The following is a 21,659-nucleotide window of genomic DNA, read 5'->3' on the forward strand; positions in this document are numbered from 1 at the left end:
TGGGGGGAGGAGAAGGAGGTGGGGGGAGGAGAAGGAGGTGGGGGGAGGAGAAGGAGGTGGGGGGAGGAGAAGGAGGTGGGGGGAGGAGAAGGAGGTGGGGGGAGAAGGAGGTGGGGGGAGGAGAAGGAGGTGGGGGGAGGAGAAGGAGGTGGGGGGAGGAGAAGGAGGTGGGAGGGGGAGGAATGGGGGAGAAGGAGAAGGAAAAGGAGGAGGGGGGAAAGGAGGAAGGAGGGGATGAAGAGGAGGAGGAGAAGAAGAAGGAAGAAGAAGGAAGAAGGAAAAAGAAGGGGGGAAGGGGAAGAGAAGGGAAAGGAGGAAGAAGGGGAGGAGGTGGCTAAGGAGGAAGAGAAGAAGAAAAAGAAAAGAATGCTGAGAATGCTGACTGCTTTATTTGAGGCTATAAAACATGGGAGGTTGGGAGGGATCTAGATAGGAGTCACTTCTGGCTTCTGTCTGGTCCCCCTTCCAAGAGAAGAGTAATGTTATACAATAATCCAGAATTCCATTGATATGTCATTGTCTCCATTACCCCCAGGTAATGGTGACTGATACAGATACAGGGGTCAGGTGGAGGAGGAACCTGTCTGGCCTGGTGGATATTTTGAAGGGAATGACAGATGCTACCAGAGATTATCAATTTCTTAACGTTATTCTTTACAACTGGGTTGCCCCTTCTCAGATTGCCTGCAGAAAGGCCACCATAATAGCAAAGATGGTGAGGGGCTAGAAAAAGGGGAAATGTGGATGCTTTCATGACTCATTCATAGAAATGAACTTCTTAGTTCATCCTGGATGACTGACACTAGCAAATATTTGATTATCAAACCTCTACCCCTGTAGGTGGGTTTTCATAGTATTTATTGCTCTTGAAGAGCACCAAAAAATTTCATTCCAAATCTGACATATTTTGAGATGACTGTTCGGAAAGCCTGCAAAGCTGTCTTTTGTGGGGGAAATTTGCATCTGCAGAGAATCTGCATTGATGCAGACGGGCTTTCTCTGGTGCTCTTCTCCCTTGTCTAGATGTAGGAAAGATTAAATGAGAGTCTGGCATCTTTAAAGGCCTGACAGAACCTTTTACCATCTATTCCTTCTGAAGGCTCTAAATCTCTGTGAGATTTCATTTGTTCACCAAGACTGTCTTTGCTAGCCAAGCCTCTTCTTCTCCCCCTCCCATAACCTGTTTTGCCCAGATGCAAGCTCCCATTCTTTCTGTAACCTCAAAGTGGTATAAAAGCAACCATTTGGCCATTTCTTTGAGTTTTTATATTCTGTATGACTTCCACACACGTGTGCATCAAATAAATTTTGCAGGAGACCGGGCCTGGTGGTTCACACCTGTAATCCCAGCACTATGGGAGGCTGAGGCGGGCTGACCACCTGAGGTCAGGAGTTTGAGACCAGCCTGACTAACATGGCGAAACCCCGTCTCTACTAAAAATACAAAAAAAAAAAAAAAAATTAGCCCGGCATGGTGGCAGGCACCTGTAATCCCAGTTGCTCGGGAGGCTGAGGCAGGAGAATCGCTTGACCCGGGAGGCAGAGGATGCAGTGAGCCAAGATTGCGCCATTGTACTCCAGCCTGAGCAACAAGAGTGAAACACACTCTTGTGTGTGTGTGTCTCAAACACACACACATATACACAAAACTCCTTCTCCCCAAAGGCAAGGCAAGGGAGATTAATAAATGCGGTTGTACTTTCTCGATTCTGGTGAGAAAGCTGAAATCATCTGCTTAAAAAAAAGGGGGGGGGGGCTGGACACGGTGGCTCACTACTTGTAGTCCAATGGGAGGATCACTTGAGGCCAGGAGTTCGAGACCAACCTGGGCAATATAGCGAGACCCTATCTACAAAAAAATAAAATTTGGAAATGATGTATTTGTGTTGGAACCTCCGTGTTCTATACAAAAATATCCCAGTGCAGCTCCTTGGTCTCAGTAGGATGCATGAGCCTTCAACCTTCTCAGCCTGGGCTCAGAAAATTTCCTGGAGGAGATTAATCTGGAGTTTGGCTTAAAGGAGGAGCCAGTGGTGGCAAACGCTCTTGGTTATGAGAGGTCTCTCTTTCTTTCCCTGTCTTCCTTCAGCTCCCCTAACTGCCATTCACTGGGCAGAAGAAATAAAAGAAAGTGAACTTTGGCACATTCTTTCCTCAAGCAATGAGACTCTTATCCCTTTTGTCATGGCAGTGGATCTCAGAGTTCACCTAATTCTCTGGTCCCAGATCTCAAACGACGGCCTGAGGCTAAAGAGTTTGTTTCCTAGGGTAGCTTGGAGCTTGTGGGTGAGGGGAATTACTACCGTGTCCTCGGCATTCACCCAGAGAGAGACCAGAGATCAGCAACCACTGCCTCTCCCCTGCCAGACCTTGTCGGGCTCATGGGAAGCACATGGGTCAGTGTACTAGGGATTCCTGGCGCCTCAAGGGTTCAAGCAACCCTCACACCAGCAAAGGCGGCCCTGCCTAGCACAGGCAGGACGCGGACGTGCAGAGTTGCGGGGCGCCATGCAGCCGCCAGAGGACGCAAGTGCCTCAAGTCCCCGCGCGATGGCGTCCCCCGGACCGGGAAGGAAAGGTGGTCCGCCTGCGAGCAGACGCGGACCCGGCCAAGGAGCCCACCGGGAGAGCCGGGCGCCGCCTCACCCCCGAGCCGTCGGGCTCCGCTTCCGGCCCACCTGTCCCTCCCTGCCTACCAACCCAAGAGCCTCACCCAGATCTGCGCTCGCGGGGTGACCTCGACGCCCCGGCGGGGACCGAGGGCACTCTGAGCTCTGCGCCCAGCTCCAAGACCCACTCCGGCTCCAAGGCGGAGGCCAGGTCTTCAGAGAGGAACGACTGAGGAGCCAAAGCCTAGGGGTAACCCGCTTCAACCCTGGCAGCCGCGAAACAATGGCCTCAGGGGCTGCGGGCGCCGCGGCGGGCGCGGAGGAGCAGGGGCGCCCGGGCGCTGGAAGCCCCGCCCCTCGGCCGGCGCCCTGACAACGCGGGCGGGCTGGGCTGAGCCGCCCGCTCCCCGCCCCTCGGCCGCCTGCACCGGGCGGGGCCCGGGCCAGAGCGCCGCCGCCGCCGCTGCTGCAGCAGCAGCTGCTCTGCAGAGTGGTGGCCGGGGCCGGGGTGCCCTCCCTCCCACCTTCTCCCGCCATGAGCCAGGGAAGTCCGGGGGACTGGGCCCCCCTCGAACCCACCCCCGGACCCCCAGCATCCCCCAACCCCTTCGTGCATGAGTTACATCTCTCCCGCCTCCAGAGGGTTAAGGTAATGTGTAGGGAGAGGGCGTCGGAAGGACCCGTGGGGATAGAAAATGGGGCCGTTTGAGCCCTGGCAAAGGTGGGCTTGGGGATCCACGAGAAGGAGATGGCTGAGAGGCTTGCGGAGCTGGAGTCCGAGGGTGCGCACGTGGGGGCTGCTGCGGGTGGGCAAGGAGCCCTGGAGAGGACGCTGCGGGCTTGTGCGATAGACAAGCTCGAAGGTGTGGAAGAACCGAGTAGGTGGGGATGGAGGACTGCAGGGGACCCTAGGGTTGGAGAGATGAAGGACGCTGGGGAATGCGGATTACATTCTGCAGAGCCTGATGGCTAGGATGGAGTTAGAGGCTACGGGAAGCCGGGGGTGGGGGCGGGGGCGTGCCGAGTGTTCCTCCGAGGCATGACTTAGAGGGAAGACGTTTCGGGGCCGGGAGCCTGCGACCTTGTGCCCTTTCCTACACTCCCTCGTCCCACTCCCTCCAACCCCCTCCACCCCGCACTGCAGCACCTCCCGGTGGGGGCTGGGAGGCTGAGAGGGAGGTCGGCTACAGGAAGTGGAGGGCCGCGCCAGCCTAGGGGAACTGGGAGGTGGTGTGGGGAGGGAGTGTCCAAGGTTTCTGCTGTCATCACCTCCTCGGAGGCAGGCTCCAGGGGCTAGGTTTGTTTACCTGCTTCTTCCCCAAGGCAGCCTATGGAGTCACCCTGGTTCCTGGCAAGCTCTCCCATGCGGAGTGAGGCCGAGCTCCTGTCTTCCGTATCCCCCAGTGCTGTAGGATTGCTGTTGAGCAGTGTTAGAAACTGACCTCGGGCCTGAAAACTGGACCTCTCGCTGTTTACAACCCTCTGCCTCCTAGGCCCAAAGTGGGAAGATCTGTGCACCTGGTTTCTGTTGGGCATAGGAGCTATTTATGGAATAAGATGTGGGGGAGGAGGACCTATCTCTAACCTACTGTACATCAAGCACAGCGCCCTGCACTTTCGCATGCATTCTTATTAAATCCTCTAACTGCTAGATGCGTTTTATGACGTTCGGTTTTATAAGTGGGGTAGGGAACAACTGAAAGACAGGAAGTAAGGCCCTTGATGCCATTAATCTTTTATCCTCTTGCCCTCATTGGTATCTTCATCCCACCTTGGGTCCCAGTCCCCTCTCCTGTTCCCACACCACCTGTCACATGCAAGGGATGATGGCTGTTTGCTCCTGCGTCTGTCCTTTGTGGGAGAGGGATGCTGTGGAGGGAGCATATCCAAGCTCTAAAGTGGCATTCTTTCCCACCCTTTGCAGTTCTGCCTCCTGGGGGCATTGTTGGCCCCCATCCGAGTGCTTCTGGCCTTTATCGTCCTCTTTCTCCTCTGGCCCTTTGCCTGGCTGCAAGTGGCCGGTCTTAGTGAGGAGCAGCTTCAGGAGCCAATTACTGGATGGAGGAAGTAAGTGGGGGATCAGCCCCCAGAGACCCTACTTCTCTTCCCTGCTGTCTATTCTGCTCCCTCTTTGAGAAGAAAAGGCAGGATTCTGAAACTGTTCTGTCTAGCTTGGGTAGATGAGATGAGTCAGCCAAGCTCAGACGTGGTTCCCAGATGTCACCTCTAAGTAATGTGCCCTGATATGTCCCAAAGTGGCCAGAGACCTTGGCCCCTTGGTCACATCCTATTTAAGGGTAAAAGAGGGGTGCCCTACTTTCCCGGTGCCTGAACCTGGGGGCGGGTGAGGGTTAGAACCACTGCTTCCGCTGATACCCAGCCTTGCCCTGGCAGGACTGTGTGCCACAATGGGGTGCTAGGCCTGAGCCGCCTGCTCTTTTTCCTGCTGGGCTTCCTCCGGATTCGGGTTCGCGGCCAGCGAGCCTCTCGCCTTCAAGCCCCTGTCCTTGTTGCTGCCCCACACTCCACTTTCTTTGACCCCATTGTTCTGCTGCCCTGTGACCTGCCCAAAGTTGTGTCCCGAGCTGAGAACCTTTCCGTTCCTGTCATTGGAGGTGAGAGAGTTCAAAGCAGGTGAAGGGGCAGGGTGACAACTCTGGGCAAAAAAAGTCAGGAATGAAGACACTGGAGAGAACTGGCCTCAGAGTGGGGAGGGACTCTTGGCAAGTGAAATATAAATTAATACGATTAGTCAACCAGTCTTAGATTCTGAGGGCTGGGACAGAGAGGTGTTGGAGGGAGTTCTGGTCAGTGCTCTAAAAGGACAACTACTATAAAGGGATTGTCCCAGGGCAAAGAGATAACAGGCCAGGCGCGGTGCCTCACGCCTGTAATCCCAGCACTTTGGGAGGCCGAGGCGGGCGGATCACCTGAGGTCGGGAGTTCGAGACCAGCCGGACCAACATGGAGAAACCCCCGCCTCTACTAAAAATACAAAAAAATTAGCCAGGCGTGGTGGCCCATGCTTGTAATCCCCGCTCCTCGGGAGGCTGAGGCAGGAGAATCGCTTGAACCCAGGAGGCGGAGATCAGCCATTGCACTCCAGCCTAGGCAACAAAAGCGAAACTGTGTCAAACAAAACAAAACAGAAAAAAGAGAGAGAGCAGAAACCTCTCACACTGTTGAGGAAGTGGAGGCTGCAGATGTTACTGCCCCTGGGTAGGAATGAAGTGATTCCTCTTTGTATCCTTCCCAACCCCAGCCCTTCTTCGGTTCAACCAAGCCATCCTAGTATCCCGGCATGACCCGGCTTCTCGCCGCAGAGTGGTGGAGGAGGTCCGAAGGCGGGCCACCTCAGGAGGCAAGTGGCCGCAGGTGGGTAAGGGTCTCAAGACCATCTTCTCACTTGCCATGTGCTCCTCAACAGGCTTCCGTTTCCTCTCTCCTCCGTCTTCTTCAGCCTTCTTCACCTCATGCTGCTCTTTTCCCCCAGGTGCTATTCTTTCCCGAGGGCACCTGTTCCAACAAGAAGGCTTTGCTTAAGTTCAAACCAGGTGAATACAATGGTAATGGGTGATGGGCTGTAGGAAAAAGAAGTTCCAGATTTGGGGAGGGACTCTGAAGTAACCCAGAAAGTGGAAGGGTGGGAGGGATGGGAGAGGAAGGGAGACAGGGGGCCTCCCAGCTAATGCTGACAAGTTGGGGAGTCAGAGAGAAAATTATCCATGAGTGGAGCTAAGCCGTGTCTCATTTGAGAACTGTCCCAGCCCTCCATACCTCATGCCCTCTGGCTACTTCTGTGTACTAACCTCTGCCTTGTGGGGGTGGGGGTGGAAATGGGATTTAGGAGCCTTCATCGCAGGGGTGCCTGTGCAGCCTGTCCTCATCCGCTACCCCAACAGTCTGGTGAGTCTTAGTCCAAGAAAGAGTGGAAAGGGGGAGCACAAATCCACCGCAAATGGAAATAAGTGAAAACTGTTGGTGCTATGATGGGATGTGCACTGGGGGTGTGACCAGAGGTGGGATCAGGCCCTCTGCTCGAAGGTGATTGGCCAGTTCCAGGGGGGAAAAAGTAATGCTCTTATGCCCTTACCTCTGTTTCTCCCATAGGACACCACCAGCTGGGCATGGAGGGGCCCTGGAGTGTGAGTTCTGGTATTTTGGGGGTGAGGGTGGGGAGCAGGGTCCAGCAGAGAATTCCTGACCCATCTTCCAATCTCCAGACAAGGTGAATGGCCCTTCTTCATCTGAGGACTGAGGGAACTCTAGAGGAGATACCACTTGCCCCCTGAGGTCCCCATATAATCTGGCTGTGCTTAAATTAGCTATCCCGCCTAAATTGTTCCTGCTGTAATTATGGCCCCTATGCACTTATTTTCCCATGTTTCTGTGATTTTCTCCCTCGTTTATCCCTTCTTGAGAACCCTCACCATCAGGCATGCCTCTTGCCTTTTTCTTCCATTACTCAAACCTCGCCTTGCCTACAGTTCTTCCTCTGGCATATCCATGCAGCTCTGCTCTCTTTCTCTACCGCGTTTCTGGCCCTTCCTTGTGTCTCCCAACTGCATATTCACCCACCTGACTGTATGTCTAGGAGTCCGTCCCTATATCCACAGGCAGAACTTTTCCCACTCCCCACCTGGGTTGGGGAAGGAGAGTGGGGTGTGGGAGCCGGGGAAGGAGCGCATAGTTAGAGATTGGTGAGCGTCGGAATCTCTCTGCTCTTAGACTCCAAGTCCTCTGGCTCACAGCCTCTCAGCCCTGCAGCATTGTGGATGTGGAGGTATGGCTCCCATGGGTGGGGTGGGCGAGTGTACATCTCACACTCCTGAAACCTTGGGAAAGGAGGGTGGGAGTGGTCACACCCCACTCTGAGGTTCTGATAAGAATTGTGTGTGTCTGTGTTTCAGTTCCTTCCTGTGTATCACCCCAGCCCTGAGGAGAGCAGGGACCCCACCCTCTATGCCAACAATGTTCAGAGGGTCATGGCACAGTGAGTGCCCCACAAAGCATTTCCTGGAGCAGTTGCGCAGGGCAAAGGAGCCAGGGGGGGGGGGGGGGGTCGAGGTTTTCAGGCATTGACTGTGGAGCAGGCAGTGGGAAGGGCTGTTGAACAGCCGAGACAGAGGAGGGAAGATTTAAAGGGGCCTGATCCACTCCTCCAGTCAACTTGCCAGGGTCAGGAACCCCCTTAGAAGTTTCTCTGCTTCCTTCCCCTCCATCCCATCCCTTTTCATCCTGTAGGGCTCTGGGCATTCCAGCCACCGAATGTGAGTTCGTAGGGAGCTTGCCTGTGATTGTGGTGGGCCGGCTGAAGGTGGCGTTGGAGCCACAGCTCTGGGAACTGGGAAAAGTGCTTCGGAAGGCTGGGTAAGTGGTTTTGAAAATGAAGGTGTGAGCAGTGTCACAGAGAGAGAGAGAGGGAAAGACAGAGAATAAGAAGGGGAGAAATGAGAAGCAGGAAGGAAAACCTTAAAAATGAAAACATCTGGAAAGAAAGATAATGGAGTAAATAAAAGGAAGCAGGGAATAAATGGAAGGATATGTAATAACGCAGGTGAAACAAGTAAGAAGGGTTCTCAAGGGACTATGAGTCAGTACATCTTAGAAACTAACAGCAGCTGAACCTGTACTGGTGGAACGCTTGGTATTGGGGCTGAAGTCCTGCTCGATGGTGTGTCCAGAAGGAAACTGAGACAGCTCTCTGCCTTCAACAATTCCATTGTAGGCTGTCCCCTGGCTATGTGGACGCTGGGGCAGAGCCAGGCCGGAGTCGAATGATCAGCCAGGAAGAGTTTGCCAGGCAACTACAGCTCTCTGATCCTCAGACGGTGGCTGGTGCCTTTGGCTACTTCCAGCAGGTAAAGGAGCTGGAACAAAGAGCAGAGCAGAATCGAGGCTTCCCTCCAGGCTGACATGTTCCTAGTGGCCGTATCAGTCACTCACAGTTCGGAGTCCTCAGTGCGTGTTCTAACAGCTGTTGTTAGATGGCCATCCCCTGAAATCCACTGAAGATTCATTTTTTAATCAAGCATTAAGAGCAGTGTTATCATCATTATGAGGACGAACAAGGTAGAAATAATCAGTGAGGACTATAAATTTCCGAAACCACTTGAGGGAGTGGCAAAGGTGGGGAATCATAAGACCTTGTGGGACACTGGGTGAGGGTCTTTGAAGAAGAGCCATGAAGGTTACGTGGGAAGATGACACGTAGAAACAACAACACTGGACAGTTAGATGGTTGAGAGCTTGAGACCCAGATATATCTGTAGGACTTGGGCAGATTATTTTAAATATCCTATAGCTTCTCTAGAGGAATTTTCTCAAGATTCTTAACAAGCCATGTATTTCTCAAGATTTAACCAAGTTCCCCGGTCAACTTACAAAAGTCCTAAAAGATTCTTAATGCTTATGAACAACCAACAATGGTCCCAAGGAGCTTTTTGATGTGAGATGCAGAATGTGATCCTCAACATCCTCTGAAGGGACAGAGTGACCACATGCCTAGATTCCTTAGATTGAGGCAGACTGTCCCTGAAAAGAGCTTCCCCCACTTGGCCTGTAGCAGAGCAGAAACAAAAATTCAGATGCCGTGGTCTCCCATGGAGCTGGTACAGCAGGCATGCTCCTTGCGTTTTTCGTAAGAAATTATGCCTGTGACCCCCTTTCAATCTGTTGGACCAGTTCTTCTGCATAGGCTGAGTCAGAACCAGTTTGTCTAGCCTGGGGACCAGAACTGCCATCTGCTGGCATGTCAGAAACTTCATGGCAGCTTCAGCGTTCCTGAGGGATTCCCTTACATTCCTAGGAGAGTCCTTTGTGGGAGGGCTTTGTCACCAGGTGACCTGAGAGAAATTCCAACAATCCTAAAGAGTTTGGGGCTCCCAGTTCTGAGGGGAGCAATCACAGGGATCACCCCTATTACTTGCTGAGAAGTGGGAGGAGTCAAAATCCAAAGAGCAGGAAGAGGGGTGCAGGGTCTCCGCATTGCCCTGGTTTCTTTTTCACTCCAGGATACCAAGGGTTTGGTGGACTTCCGAGATGTGGCCCTTGCGCTAGCAGCTCTGGATGGCGGCAGGAGCCTGGAAGAGCTGACTCGTCTGGCCTTTGAGGTACTGGGGGGTGGCGGGGGGGTGTGCTTAGTGGCTATGCTCACCCCACTCCAGGAGGCCTGTTTTGGTATGCTGTTCCCAGCAGCTTCTAGATAGTAGGCACTTGGTATCCAACCGAGTACCACAGTGCCTAAAACTGTAGACCCCCAGCCTCTATGCTGAGGCCTAGCTGGGAACGAGAAGAAGGACGAAGGAAAAAGCTATAAAGTCTACAGTTCTGCAGAAAGGGCACTGAGGGGCAGGGAAGGCTTGTGCACCACCCTTTTGGAAGAGGAGGAGCCTGTCAGGCCAGTCTGTGGGGCAGGGTGAGGCCATGGCACGAGGAGAGAACTTGACTCACATCCTTTCTCTCCCAAGCTCTTTGCTGAAGAGCAAGCAGAGGGGCCCAACCGCCTGCTATGCAAAGACGGCTTCAGCACCATCCTGCACCTGCTGCTGGGTTCACCCCGCTCTGCCGCCGCAGCTTTGCATGCTGAGCTGTGCCAGGCAGGACCCAGCCGAGGCCTGTCCCTCTGTGAGTCTCTGCCTTCTCAGCCCCACACGGGCACTTGGGGCACCGCCAGCATCCAGGAAAGCGCTGGGCTGGGAGGGAACAAGGGTTAGTGACCAGCGCTGGAGATCAGAACCTGTGAGAAGTGAGGCTGGGAAGAACAGGCTGGAAAGGAAGAGAGGACATAAACCTGGATTTGAGAAGTTAAACACAGTAGAGGGACAAGATGTTTTAGTTCTGAGAAAAGAGCCGGGGGATTCTCTTCTCGTTCTTACATCTTTTCACTTTCCCACATCTCTTATTTGTCCAGGTCAGTTCCAGAACTTCTCCCTCCATGACCCACTCTATGGGAAGCTCTTCAGCACCTACCTGCGCCCCCCACACACCTCTCGAGGCACCTCCCAGACACCAAAGGCCTCATCCCCAGGCAGCCCCACTGCTCTGGCCAACGGGACTGTGCAGGCACCCAAGCAGAAGGGAGACTGAGCGCCTCAGCCTCTCGCCCCCTCCTCCTCAGGGCAGTGCCAGGGGTCTCCCCTGTGCCTCAGCCCCATCTCTGCTCCTGTTTGAATTTTGTTATTGTTGTTTGGTTTTTTTTTTTTTTTTAAGTTGATTTTAATTTTTTGTTTGGTTGATTTTTTTTTTTTTGTAAAAAACTATTTTATATATAAATATAAATCTATATCTATTAAAAAAAAAAAGGAAGTCCAGTCACATTGATGTTATCATTACTTGGGAAGGAAAGGGATGAATGGTTGTAGGACGTCTGTTGGAAGATCCCGAAGGTTTCCAAGGTTCGTCCTCTTGGCCATAGCTGGATGAATCTTCCTCACTATCAGATGGACAGGGCTCCTTCCTGTACAGAAATCATACTGAGGTTCCATATCCTCCCTCCTGCTGTCATCTCCTGTATGTACATTTTAACAGACTTCTTCGCGAACCTCTTTTCAGCGCATTCCCTCTTGTTCTGTCCTCATTAGAGATTAAAAAATAGCTTGCTACCATTCCATATTTAATAATCCTACTGAGACTTGATTCCATTGCCCCTAGTGGAAGCAAGGAGCTGTGTCAGTAAGGAACCAGCCTCCTCCCTGCAGGTCAGACCAGCCACACGGGAGGGTCTCTCTGCCACAGGATGAGTAAGGACACTGAAGTCCTTTCTGTCCAGCCTCTTTTCAAGGAAGAAAACAAGACCCCCTGGAGACACAATTATGGACAATTAGGAAATTAGGCCGGGCGTGGTAGCTCATGCCTGTAATCCCAGCACTTTGGGAGGTTGGGGCAGGCAGATGGCTTGAGCCCAGGAGTTCAAGACCAGCCTGGATGATGTGGTAAAACCCCAGCTCTAAAAAAACAGAAAAATTAGCTGGACATGCTGATGCACACCTGTAGTCCCAGCTACTTGGGGGGCTAAGATGGGAGGATTGTCTAAGCCCAGGAGGTTGAGGTTGCAATGAGCCATCACTACGCCACTGCACTCTGTAGTTTAGGCTACAGAACGAGACCGTGTCTCAAAAAAAGAAGAAAATTAGATCTCTTTCCTAGAGATCTAACAGGTAGAAAAGCATCTTTCTATCTATAGATGTAAAGGGAGGCAGATAATTATAAGATGCCCAGATAAGCCTTCCTGACACCAAGTCCAGGCTTGTGAAGAGGGGATGTATAAAGTGATCATTGGAGACTCCTCAGTTTGGGGACCTACCACAGCCTGAGAGCCAGTCTGTTGCCAGGAGGAGGCTGCAAGGAGCCAGGGTCAGGCTGGAGCCAAGGTAAGATCTATGGATTTGTAGAATCTAAGACTACCCCTACAGTCTTTATAGCATCTCACCCTATCTAGCAGCAAAGACGCGAGTACAGAAAAAGGGCACTTTGAGAGCATTTTCCAACAAAAACACTTTATTTGTTTTCTTTCTCTATAGCTCCTTCCAAAGGTGATTCCCCCTGCAGCCTAGCCAGTCAGACCTCTCTCTCCATGCTTGCCACTTTTACAGAACAACAAAACAACATTGGGATGAGATGCAACATTGGGATCTCCATTGGTGGGCAGCAGGGGTGGAATCTACTCTGGGGCACCCACCTTTAGGGACTGGCAAGTGGGGTCAGATGGTCCTGCTGCTCCCTACTGGCTACGACGTTTCTTCCTTCTGCCTGTGGCAAGACTGTCACACCGCCTTTTACGAGGCTGTGAGGATTGAACTACTCCCAGAGCTAGGGGTTCCTCCCTGGGGACCCCAAGTTGAGTTCCTGAGTGGGATCTCTTTTCAGTAGGGGCTGGACCTCCAGCTAGAGCTCGCTTCCCAGACTTGGCAACAGGACATGGAGGTTTGCTGGGGTCTTTTGCCCCAGCAGAGAGCAGGTGGGGTGCTCTCTGGCTGCCCTGACCTGAGGCATGGTGAGGACTGAGAGGATGCCCCCTTGGTGACAGGCTAAGTTTAGAGGCCAAGAGGTAAGCAAAGTTGGACAGTTCCTCATCCTCTTCCTCTGTTTCCTTCTTCTTTTTCTCCTTTCCTTTGGCCCTATCTGCTGACCTGCGTGTTTTAGTAACAGAAGTCTCTCTCAGAACTATGGCACCCCTCGTTCCCCATCGAGGGAAAGTGCTTCCAAGGCCCTGGTGAGATGATGTTTTGGGGGTGCCAGTTGTGTAAGACTCCTGACTCTCTTGTAAAGGAGCAAGGTCTTTAGGCTTGGACAGGTCAGGACCCACCCTGCCTTCTCCTTGGGGGTCGTAAGCATTAAAATTCAATGGGCAGGTGTCCTTGCTGACCCTTAGTTGGAGGCCACAGTCATCTTTAGCATCTAGTATGTTGACCGGTTCTATGGTTTCCAACAGAGGAGAAAAGGAATTGCCTCTGCTCCCTACCTCTTGGCTGGCTTCAGGCAAGGAGGAGGCATCCTTGGTCCCCATGATAAGGACATCATCTTGGCATGTGGGCAGAAGGGTTTCTTTGGAAGACTCCAGTGTGGAACCGCCAATTCTGCTTTCCAGCAATGCGAAGCAGCCTCCTGCCCACAGATCACTGGGGTCCCCTGTGGTTTCACGGCTCTGCTCTTGATTTTCTTTGGACCTCAAGGCTGGGCTGTTGGCCCTCAAAGGTCCTGGCAAGCTGCAATCGTTTCTCTTTTCTAGGGCAGCTGCCACAACTGTGCCTCCACAGGGAATCACACTGCTCTCCGTATCCCCAGGTACTACGGTTTCTCCAGGACCCAGGGAAATGCTGCCGCTGGAGCCCAGTCCCTGGCAGCCTTCCTGACACTCAGTTACACACGCCTCCACTTGGAAGCTCTCTATGACCTCCTCTATTTGTACGGGCAGCTCCAAGTCTACAGCATCCATCTCACCGCTCAGCCAAAGTCCTGGGCTGAGAGAGACTTCGTCCCTGTCCCCAGCTGCTCTAGGGGAAGGATTCTGATCATCACTCTGAGCCATGGCGGTACCTCTGTCATCTCCCCACGTGGCTCCTGCAGAGCCTTCCTGGGGCACTGCTAAAGCCTCCTTCCCTTCAGGAAGCACTGCACGACCCCCCGTTTGTTGTCCTTTCTGCAATCCCAGGACTTGCTTTTCTAACCCTTGTCCTTGCAGAGAAGCCAGCTCTGCAAGTCCAGCATCCAAACTGGGAGTGCTCTCAGGCTGGAAGCCTTCCTGCCAACAAAGGGGCAGAGCCTCAGAAGTCCTATCAGCCAGCAGGCAGTGCCCAGGAGGCCCAGCGCCTCCTAGATGGCCATCTTGAAGTCGCGGTACCTGGTTTATGACCTTCCCAGACCCTCTCCTCTCCATACCCAAGGGTCCCGGAGTTCCCTGTAGAGCTGCAGGTTCTGGCTGCAGGTCCCAGCTGCTGGGGGATGGCAGAGTGTTCCCAGCCCTGTGCATCCCTCTGGGGCTCCCTAGGGCTTGCTCCTGCCCACCATGCACTTCTCTTGCCCGTTTTCCTGAAGAAGAAACCTTTCCAAGGCAAACGGCGCCTCCAGCCCCCTGAAGCCCAGGCGAGGGCCGAAGCCGCCCATCCCCATCTTCATCCTCATCAGAAACAGAAGGACTTGAGTCCAGCTGAGCTCCACTGTAACTTGGAGGCGCCTCTGCATCTTCCTCCTCTTCCAAGGCCAAGAGTCGCTTCTGGACCAGCTGGAAGAAATGGACAAATAATCAGTTCTATACGTGATTGTGAAAGAGCTGACTGAGTGGGTGGTACAAGATGGTGTTTGGGCAGGGCAAGGAAGGCAAGCAAGTAGTTTAAGCGATGGTAGCAAAGACAGACACTGCAGCTCTTTCCCACCTCCTTGTGCCCTATTCCCGTGCTGTGAGCCCTTACATTCTCATTGCCTGTGTTTCCATAGCCCTCTACCTACTTGTTCGGCACCTGAAGCCCAGTCCTGAAGCTGTTCATCTCCAGGGCCATATCACCCTTGACAGTGCAGGGTTAGATAAAATCTTGCAAGCTTCTTGTTCTCATATTTCCTATACCCCAGTTTTACCTGGGCAAGAGTGAGTCCTTCTTCTTGCTCTAGCTCCTCAATTAAGGCCAAGGGATCTCTCTGTTTTTCTGGGGACAGCAGATCTGCCAGAAATTGAGGGTGAATGACGGCCTCCACCTGGATAACAGAAGGAAAAGTGATGTAAGTCTGTAAGCAGGAAACCTGTGAAACAAGGGGCTTTAGAGAAGAAACCATGAGCTCCCCAACTGTCCCCTCTTACCCCTCCGGTATTGTAAACTGACCACCACCGGCTACACACATTCTCATGATGATGCATGCACACACATTACTCAGTTACAGAACAAAACCTAATTCCTACCACCCTGGACAAACCCCAGATCATTAGTTCCCGGGAGTACCCACCCCAAGGATCTCCCAGGAGTACCCATAGGCCGGGCGCGGTGGCTCAAGCCTGTAATCCCAGCACTTTGGGAGGCCGAGACGGGCGGATCACGAGGTCAGGAGATCGAAACCATCCTGGCTAATACGGTGAAACCCCGTCTCTACTAAAAAATACAAAAAACTAGCCGGGCGAGGTGGCGGGCGCCTGTAGTCCCAGCTACTTGGGAGGCTGAGGCAGGAGAATGGCGTAAACCCGGGGGGCGGAGCTTGCAGTGAGCTGAGATCCGGCCACTGCACTCCAGCCTGGGCGACAGAGCGAGACTCCATCTCAAAAAAAAAAAAAAAAAAAAAAGAAACCAGATGTGCAGGCCCAGCTCACCTTGGAGACAAAGACCTTCTGAGAACACAGCTCATTGATGTAGCTCAGGAGACCTGGATCTGGATACATCCCTTCCTCCTCCTGCTGCTGCCCTTCTTCCTCTTGTTTTCCATCTAACTCCCCAGTGGCCAGTTGAGTCCCCACCAGCCCTTCCATGATGTCAATATACTCCTTTACAGCTTCTGGTGGGATCTCCTTGGGCGCCTCAGGAACAGGAGGTCTCTGGGCTTTACGCTGCCGCCGGCGGGGGGCCCGTGCCTTGGAGGCTGCCTTCTTCGGAATGTACACTAAGGGAAGAGATACATAGGAGAATGGGAAGTAGCACAGAAACTACAGCTTCTGCCTCCCAGCTCTGTGAGGCCAGCAATCTAGGTACATTGAAATGGTTCCAGGCTGGATTGGGCCAATCTGAAAAAGTACCAGCCATGGGAGATTTAGGACCTAGAGGGTCTAAGAATCACCGTATGAGGAATTTTGGAATCCCTGAAATTCCAAGAAACCCCCTGATCCAGCCCCCATCTCTTAGGCAGATGAGGTATTATGTGCTGAATTTAGAGTCTTGGTGAGAGCAGTTAGTTTACTTGACCAACATCAATACCTAGTTCAGGGCAAAAGGAATCTGAGAATCCAGCCTCCTATGGGGTGGTCTGCTTGGAATATCAAACGCCACTCTCCAGAGGGAAAGCGGCAGAGCCTGGGCCATGCCTTCTCTAATCTGTGACTGGTTTCTGTGCACCTCCCTTTGAGCCTTTGGCCCAAGGCTCCTGTCAAAATTGGGTAGCCTCACCTGGCTGCTGGCAAACCTCAGAGGCCAGGGGCCCTAGAGGATCAAGTTTCAAAGGGGCTGCAGGAGACAGGCCCTGAGAGCCATTCATCAGCTGTGAGTTCTGAATCTGCATCTCCTCAGCCTCAAACTCCATGAACCTGCAGAGGGTGAGAAAGGCATAGGCAACGCTCAGAAGGAGACCAGGCCCGTCAGAAATCCAGACGACAGCCAAGCATGGCTAAGAAAGGACGTGCTCTCAGGTGGGCAAAGTCTGCCTAAGTCATGTCACCCAGGAGGGTGGTCACAGGTGGCTCAATCATATTTCCAGGGAAACCTCGGGAGCTCAGCACATAGTTCCTTCCCCTATCGTCATCACTTAGGAAGCTTAAGAAAATGAATGGCCAGGTGGGGTGCCTCATGCCTATAAACCCAACATTTTGGGAGGCTGAGGTGGGCAGACTGCTTGAGCCCAAGAGTTTGAGACCAACCTGGGTAACACGGCAAAAACCCATCTCTACAAAAGATACAAAAAAATTAGCCAGGAGTGGTGACGTGCATCTAGTCACAGCTATTATGGGGCTGAGGCGGGAGGATTGCTTGAGCTCAGGAGGTGAAGGCTGCAGTGAGCCCTGACAGTGCCAGTGCACTCCAGGATGGGCAACAGAGTGGGATTCTGCCTCAAAAAATTTTTAAAAAGTAAAGAATGAGGACAGGTGCAGTGGCTCATGCCTGTAATTCCAGCACTTTGGGAGGCCGAAGTGGGCGGATCATGAGGTCAGGAGTTCGAGACCAGCCTGGCCAACATAGTGAAACCCTGTCTCTACTAAAAATACACAAAATTAGCCTGATATGGTGGTGGGCACCTGTAATCCCAACTACTCGGGAGGCTTAGGCAGGAGAATCACTTGAACCCAGGAGGTAGAGGTTGCAGTGAGCCGAGATTGCGCCATTGCACTCCAGCCCTGGCAACAGTGTTAGACTTTGTCTCAAAAAAAAAAAATTAAGAATGATCTAGAGCTTGTAAACTTCTCTTGGACAGAGCCAGGGCTTTCACTACTTTTTATTTATTTATTTATTTATTTATTTATTTATTTATTTATTTATTTTGAGATGGAGTCTCACTCTGTCTCCCAGGATGGAGTGCAGTGGCACAATCTCGGCTCGCTGCAACCTCTGCCTCCCGGGTTCAAGTGATTCTCCTGCCTTAGTCTCCCGAGTAGCTGGGACTACAGGTGTGTGCCACCGTGCCTGGTTTTTTTTTTTTTTTTTTCTTTTCTTTTTTTTGTATTTTTAATAGAGAAGGGGTTTCACCGTGTTAGCCAGGATGGTCTCGATCTCCTGACCTCGCCCTACCAAAGTGCTGGGATTACAGGTGTGAGCCAATGTGCCTGGCCTCACTTCTTTTCCATACCTATATCACCCAGCTTCATGGATTGTACACAGCAGTGCTTAATATAGGCTTGTTTAATTTAATCAGGCCTATGCAACAGCCTGGTGGGATCTCACAGTGGGATCCTCCTCAAGACCTCATTTGCCCCTGCCTACAACCATAAAGAATTCAAGGCAGTTCCTACCAGGAGACAATGCTGAGATCACAGAGTCCTGAGACTGGGATGGGGGTTCTTGGAAAGGTAAGTCTAGGAAGCACGGGTCCAAAAGGTTTTGGGAGGGAGTAAGTAGAAGCTAAGCTTGGAAAAATTCGTTCATTTTTCTGAGTTTTTTCTTTCTTTCTCTCCTTCTTTCCTTCCTTCCATCCTTCCTTCCTTCCTTCTCTCTCTCTCTCTCTCTCTCTCTTTTTTTTTACTGAGTTTCGCTCTTGTTGCTGAGTGCAATGCACAATCTCCGCTCATCACAACCTCCAACTCCTGGGTTCAAGCAAGTCTCCTGCCTCAGTCTCCCGAGTAGCTGGGATTACAGGCACGCGCCACCACACCTGGCTAATTTTGTATTTTTAGTAGAGACGGGGTTTCTCCATGTTAATCAGGCTGGTCTCGAACTGCGGACCTCAGATCATCCACCCACCTCGGCCTCCCAAAGTGCTGGGATTACAGGCATGAGCTACCATGCCTGGCCTTTTTTTTCTTTTTCTTTCTTTCTTTTTTTTTTTCTTTTGAATCAAAGATATTACAGAGAAATAGAATAAGAGCCAGGAGACAACTTTGGGCATCCCGGACACTGGCTTTCCCTGGCTCTTCCAGAAGCAGCCCCTCCCTGGGATAAAGGGGGAAAGGGATTTTCTGTGCCACTGTTTCCAATGGAGGAGCGGTCCTGAAGTTCTATATCAACAGCCACTTGCTACCAAGTCAGTGGGAAGAGACAAGAAGCTGCCTGGTAGAGCAGACCTCCTCATTACTAGGTCCCTTCGGCATGAAACTGCTATACCTATTGGGATCCAATCCCATCCTAAGATCTACAACATCAAGGCTCCTATGCAGATTCAGGATCTGGTGACGGGGGAGCTTTCAAGAGGAAATAGGATAGAAAAACCCAAGAGTCAAGGTGGTGGAGGAAGAAGCAAGGATCCAGGAAACCACCATCCTAGTCTACACCCCTCCTCCCCACCCTTTTTTTCTTTTTTCTTTTCTTTTCTTTCTTTCTCTCTTTTTTTTTTTTTTTTTTTTTTGAGATGAGGTCTTGCTATGTTGTCCAGGCTGGTCTTGAACTACTGGACCCAAACCATCCTCACCTTAGCCTCTCAAGTCGTTGGGACTACAAGCACACACCCAGCCTAACATCTTTTTTTTTTTTTTTTTGAAATGGAGTCTGGCTCTATTGCCCATGCTGGACTGCAGTGGCGTAATCTTGGCTCACAGCAACCTCCACCTCCCAGGTTCAAGCGATTCTCCTGCCTCAGCCTCCCGAGTAGCTGGGACTATAGGCACGTGCCACCATGCCCAGCTAATTTTTGTATTTTTTTTTCCAGTAGAGATGGGGTTTCACCATGTTGGCCAGGCTGTTCTTGAACTCCTGACCTCAGGTGATCCACCCGCCTCAGCCTCCCAAAGTGGTGGGATTACAGGCGCAAACCACCATGCCCCGCCTTAACGTGGCTTTGGATAGTTGCCCCCACCCGAGCCTCTCAGCTGCCCCTACTGCTCTCAGCCACACAGCCTCCCTCAGGAGAATGAAAGTTCATCGAACTCACCTTTCCGCCATCTCATAAAAGATCATCCTGTCAAAGTTGCTGGTGTGCTCCCACTCCTGCACAGCCAATGGCAGTCCCTCCTCCAGGGTCATAGTGGGCTTCTGCCGGGCCAGGGAACGAAGCACTGGGCTAAAACCACCATTGAGTCAGTCACATTCTAACAGTGTGCTCCCATCCACCTGCCCTTACACCTGCCTCAATAACACATCCCCTGCCCCTCATCAAATCTATCGTGCCCCTCAGGCCCTATCATGTCCCACTTCTGATTAGACTTACGGACGCTCAACCTCCTATCCATTCATTCACCATACTCGCCCCTCTTCCTGTTGAAATTTACAACTAATATAAAATCAAACAGATAATTTTTCTCCCCACCTTTTAAAATCAACCGCAGCTACCACCCCTAATTCTCACAGTGCCATCCTCAATGAATTATTAGAAAGGGAGGACTCGTGCTGGGCGCAGTGGCTCAAGCCTGTAATCCCAGCACTTTGGGAGGCCGAGGCGGGTGGATCACGAGGTCAAGAGATCGAGATCATCTTGGCCCACATGGTGAAACCCCGTCTCTACTAAAAATACAAAAATTAGCTACTCGGGAGGCTGAGGCAGGAGAATTGCTTGAACCTAGGAGGCAGAGGTTGCAGTGAGCCAAGATCGCGCCACTGCACTCTAGCCTGGTGACAGAGTGAGACTCTGTCTCAAAAAAAAAAAAAAAAAAAAGAGAGGACTCATGTTATTAAATGAACGGGATTCGCTATAAAGTAGGTTTAACCTTGTCCAGAGGCTCTTGCTTTTTTTTTTTTTTTAAAAGGCATTTGCTAACCCAAAGGAATCTCTAATTAAAGGTCATGTGGTGTTTTTATTTATTGCTTTTTTAGTCTTTGTTTCCAGATACCCCCCACAGACAGTCAAATGCCAATACTAGACCCCCACTTCTAGAAGGCTCTTGAGCCCTTTCTAATCCAGAAGAAATCAAGAGCCCAGCCTAAGTAAGGGCTGCATTTTTGCCTCTCTGACTTCCCTTGGAGTCCTCAGATATTATTAAGCATCAGAATCACCTGGGGAAGCTCATTATCACCAAACTGCAGCTCCCCAGGATCCCACAACTGAGCATTTTAGGAGCTTCCCAGGCTGCAGTGGTCTCGACTGCCCTTTGTGGAAGACCCTGCCCGGAGCCGCTGAGTGTGAAGCCCAAGCAGGCCAGGACCCGAAGCAAATGGATCCCATGCAAACCTTGAGAGCCCATCCTGGTTCAAGATTTTGAAACGTAGCCTGCTAGGCTCCACGAGCGAACTCAGATCTGTCTTGAGAAAGAGGGAGTCAGGAAGATGCTGTACATCTAGGACTTTGGGGGAACATCTTGATTCATTTGCTCCAAGTTCGGGGTAGATTCCAAGGGGGAGATTCCCTGAGGAGTTCAGCCACTGGAAGAGCACCATGTAAATGTGTTTAAAGCAATAAAATGTGGTATGTGTTATATAGTGGCTTACACAAACCGCTGAGGGCATAGGGCAGGTGAGAGGGACAGTGGGTCTGGGTGGGAAGGAAAGACTATTCCCCAGCTGAGCAATGACTGTTTTGTAAACTCAACAGCCTAGGACCCGGGGCTCCTTGGCTAAACATACACTCGCTCTTAAGCAAGGACGTTCTGACCTTTTGCGAGTTCTTTTCCTCTTCTAGATTGCCTTTTTATGATAATAATAAAATAGTTGGCATCTAATGAAACATTCTCTGTGCCAAGGACTTCACATATATTAACCCATTTCATCTTCTCAGCAACAGTGTGATGTAGGTATAGTTATCCCCCTTTTCAAATGAGAAAACTGAGGGCAAAGGTGTTAAATGTCCTGCCCAGGATCACAAATCTAGCGAGTGGGAGAGCCCATGCCCTTGACCACTAAGCAAGCTCTACCCACCACCCTATTTCAGCGCGAATTCTCCTGAATAAAATGGGTGGAGGGAGCAGCACGCACACAATCCTTTGCCTGGCCCCACACTGTTCCGCCTGCCACCCAGCGCCCGGATTCAGGGTCCAGCACTCATCCTGGCTAGTTTGGATAGTTCTGACTCAATGTCAAAAGGCAGTACAATAGAACGGGGGGGCGGGGTGGACCCTGGCACTTAGAGTGAGAGCCTAAGTTCCAATCACTGGTCTTTGGTTTACGGCAGGAACCCTCTCTGAGCTTCAGTCTTCTCATCTGTAAATGAAGATGACCAGAGAAAGGCTTGCCTCAACTCACAGTTTGTGAGGATCACTTAAGATAAGACACCTGAAAGGTTGTTATAAACTAGGACGTGGGTTAAGGGGCTGTTGTTGTTGTTGTTGTTGTTATTATTATTATTATT

At 51.7% G+C, this 21,659-nt stretch overlaps 2 protein-coding genes across 6 annotated transcripts in view; one reads left to right on the top strand and one right to left on the bottom strand.

Moving 5' to 3' along the window:
* The first annotated feature begins 2,979 nt into the window (after positions 1 to 2,979).
* LPCAT4 (lysophosphatidylcholine acyltransferase 4) lies at positions 2,980 to 10,925 on the top strand. 2 transcript variants are annotated; one of them, XM_023230263.3, is made up of 14 exons: positions 2,988 to 3,258; positions 4,534 to 4,676; positions 5,004 to 5,224; positions 5,872 to 5,984; positions 6,103 to 6,163; positions 6,457 to 6,515; positions 6,720 to 6,754; positions 7,338 to 7,392; positions 7,520 to 7,602; positions 7,854 to 7,979; positions 8,338 to 8,470; positions 9,623 to 9,721; positions 10,079 to 10,235; positions 10,522 to 10,925. In XM_023230263.3, exons 1-14 carry the CDS (start codon positions 3,145 to 3,147, stop codon positions 10,695 to 10,697), a joined length of 1,575 nt encoding a protein of 524 aa, XP_023086031.1. In that variant the 5' UTR covers positions 2,988 to 3,144; the 3' UTR covers positions 10,698 to 10,925. The 2 variants fall into 2 exon arrangements, with proteins under 2 accessions (XP_023086032.1, XP_023086031.1); XM_023230264.2 differs by lacking the exon at positions 10,079 to 10,235 and having other exon boundaries at positions 2,980 to 3,258; positions 10,522 to 10,915.
* Positions 10,926 to 12,089: 1,164 nt separating this feature from the next.
* Positions 12,090 to 21,659, bottom strand: part of NUTM1 (NUT midline carcinoma family member 1) — a 19,130-nt gene continuing 9,560 nt past the window's right edge. For all 4 annotated transcript variants that reach the window (XM_026456340.1, XM_026456341.1, XM_026456339.1 and 1 more), the window contains 5 exons: positions 19,314 to 19,442; positions 16,190 to 16,326; positions 15,403 to 15,689; positions 14,682 to 14,798; positions 12,090 to 14,331 (listed from right to left, as the gene is read on the bottom strand). In XM_026456340.1, the coding sequence (XP_026312125.1) occupies positions 12,331 to 14,331; positions 14,682 to 14,798; positions 15,403 to 15,689; positions 16,190 to 16,326; positions 19,314 to 19,442 (2,671 nt within the window). In that variant the 3' untranslated portion in view covers positions 12,090 to 12,330. The remainder of the gene's footprint in view (positions 14,332 to 14,681; positions 14,799 to 15,402; positions 15,690 to 16,189; positions 16,327 to 19,313; positions 19,443 to 21,659) is intronic.

This window comes from Piliocolobus tephrosceles, chromosome 6, assembly GCF_002776525.5.
Source record: "Piliocolobus tephrosceles isolate RC106 chromosome 6, ASM277652v3, whole genome shotgun sequence".
Taxonomy (NCBI): domain Eukaryota; kingdom Metazoa; phylum Chordata; class Mammalia; order Primates; family Cercopithecidae; genus Piliocolobus; species Piliocolobus tephrosceles.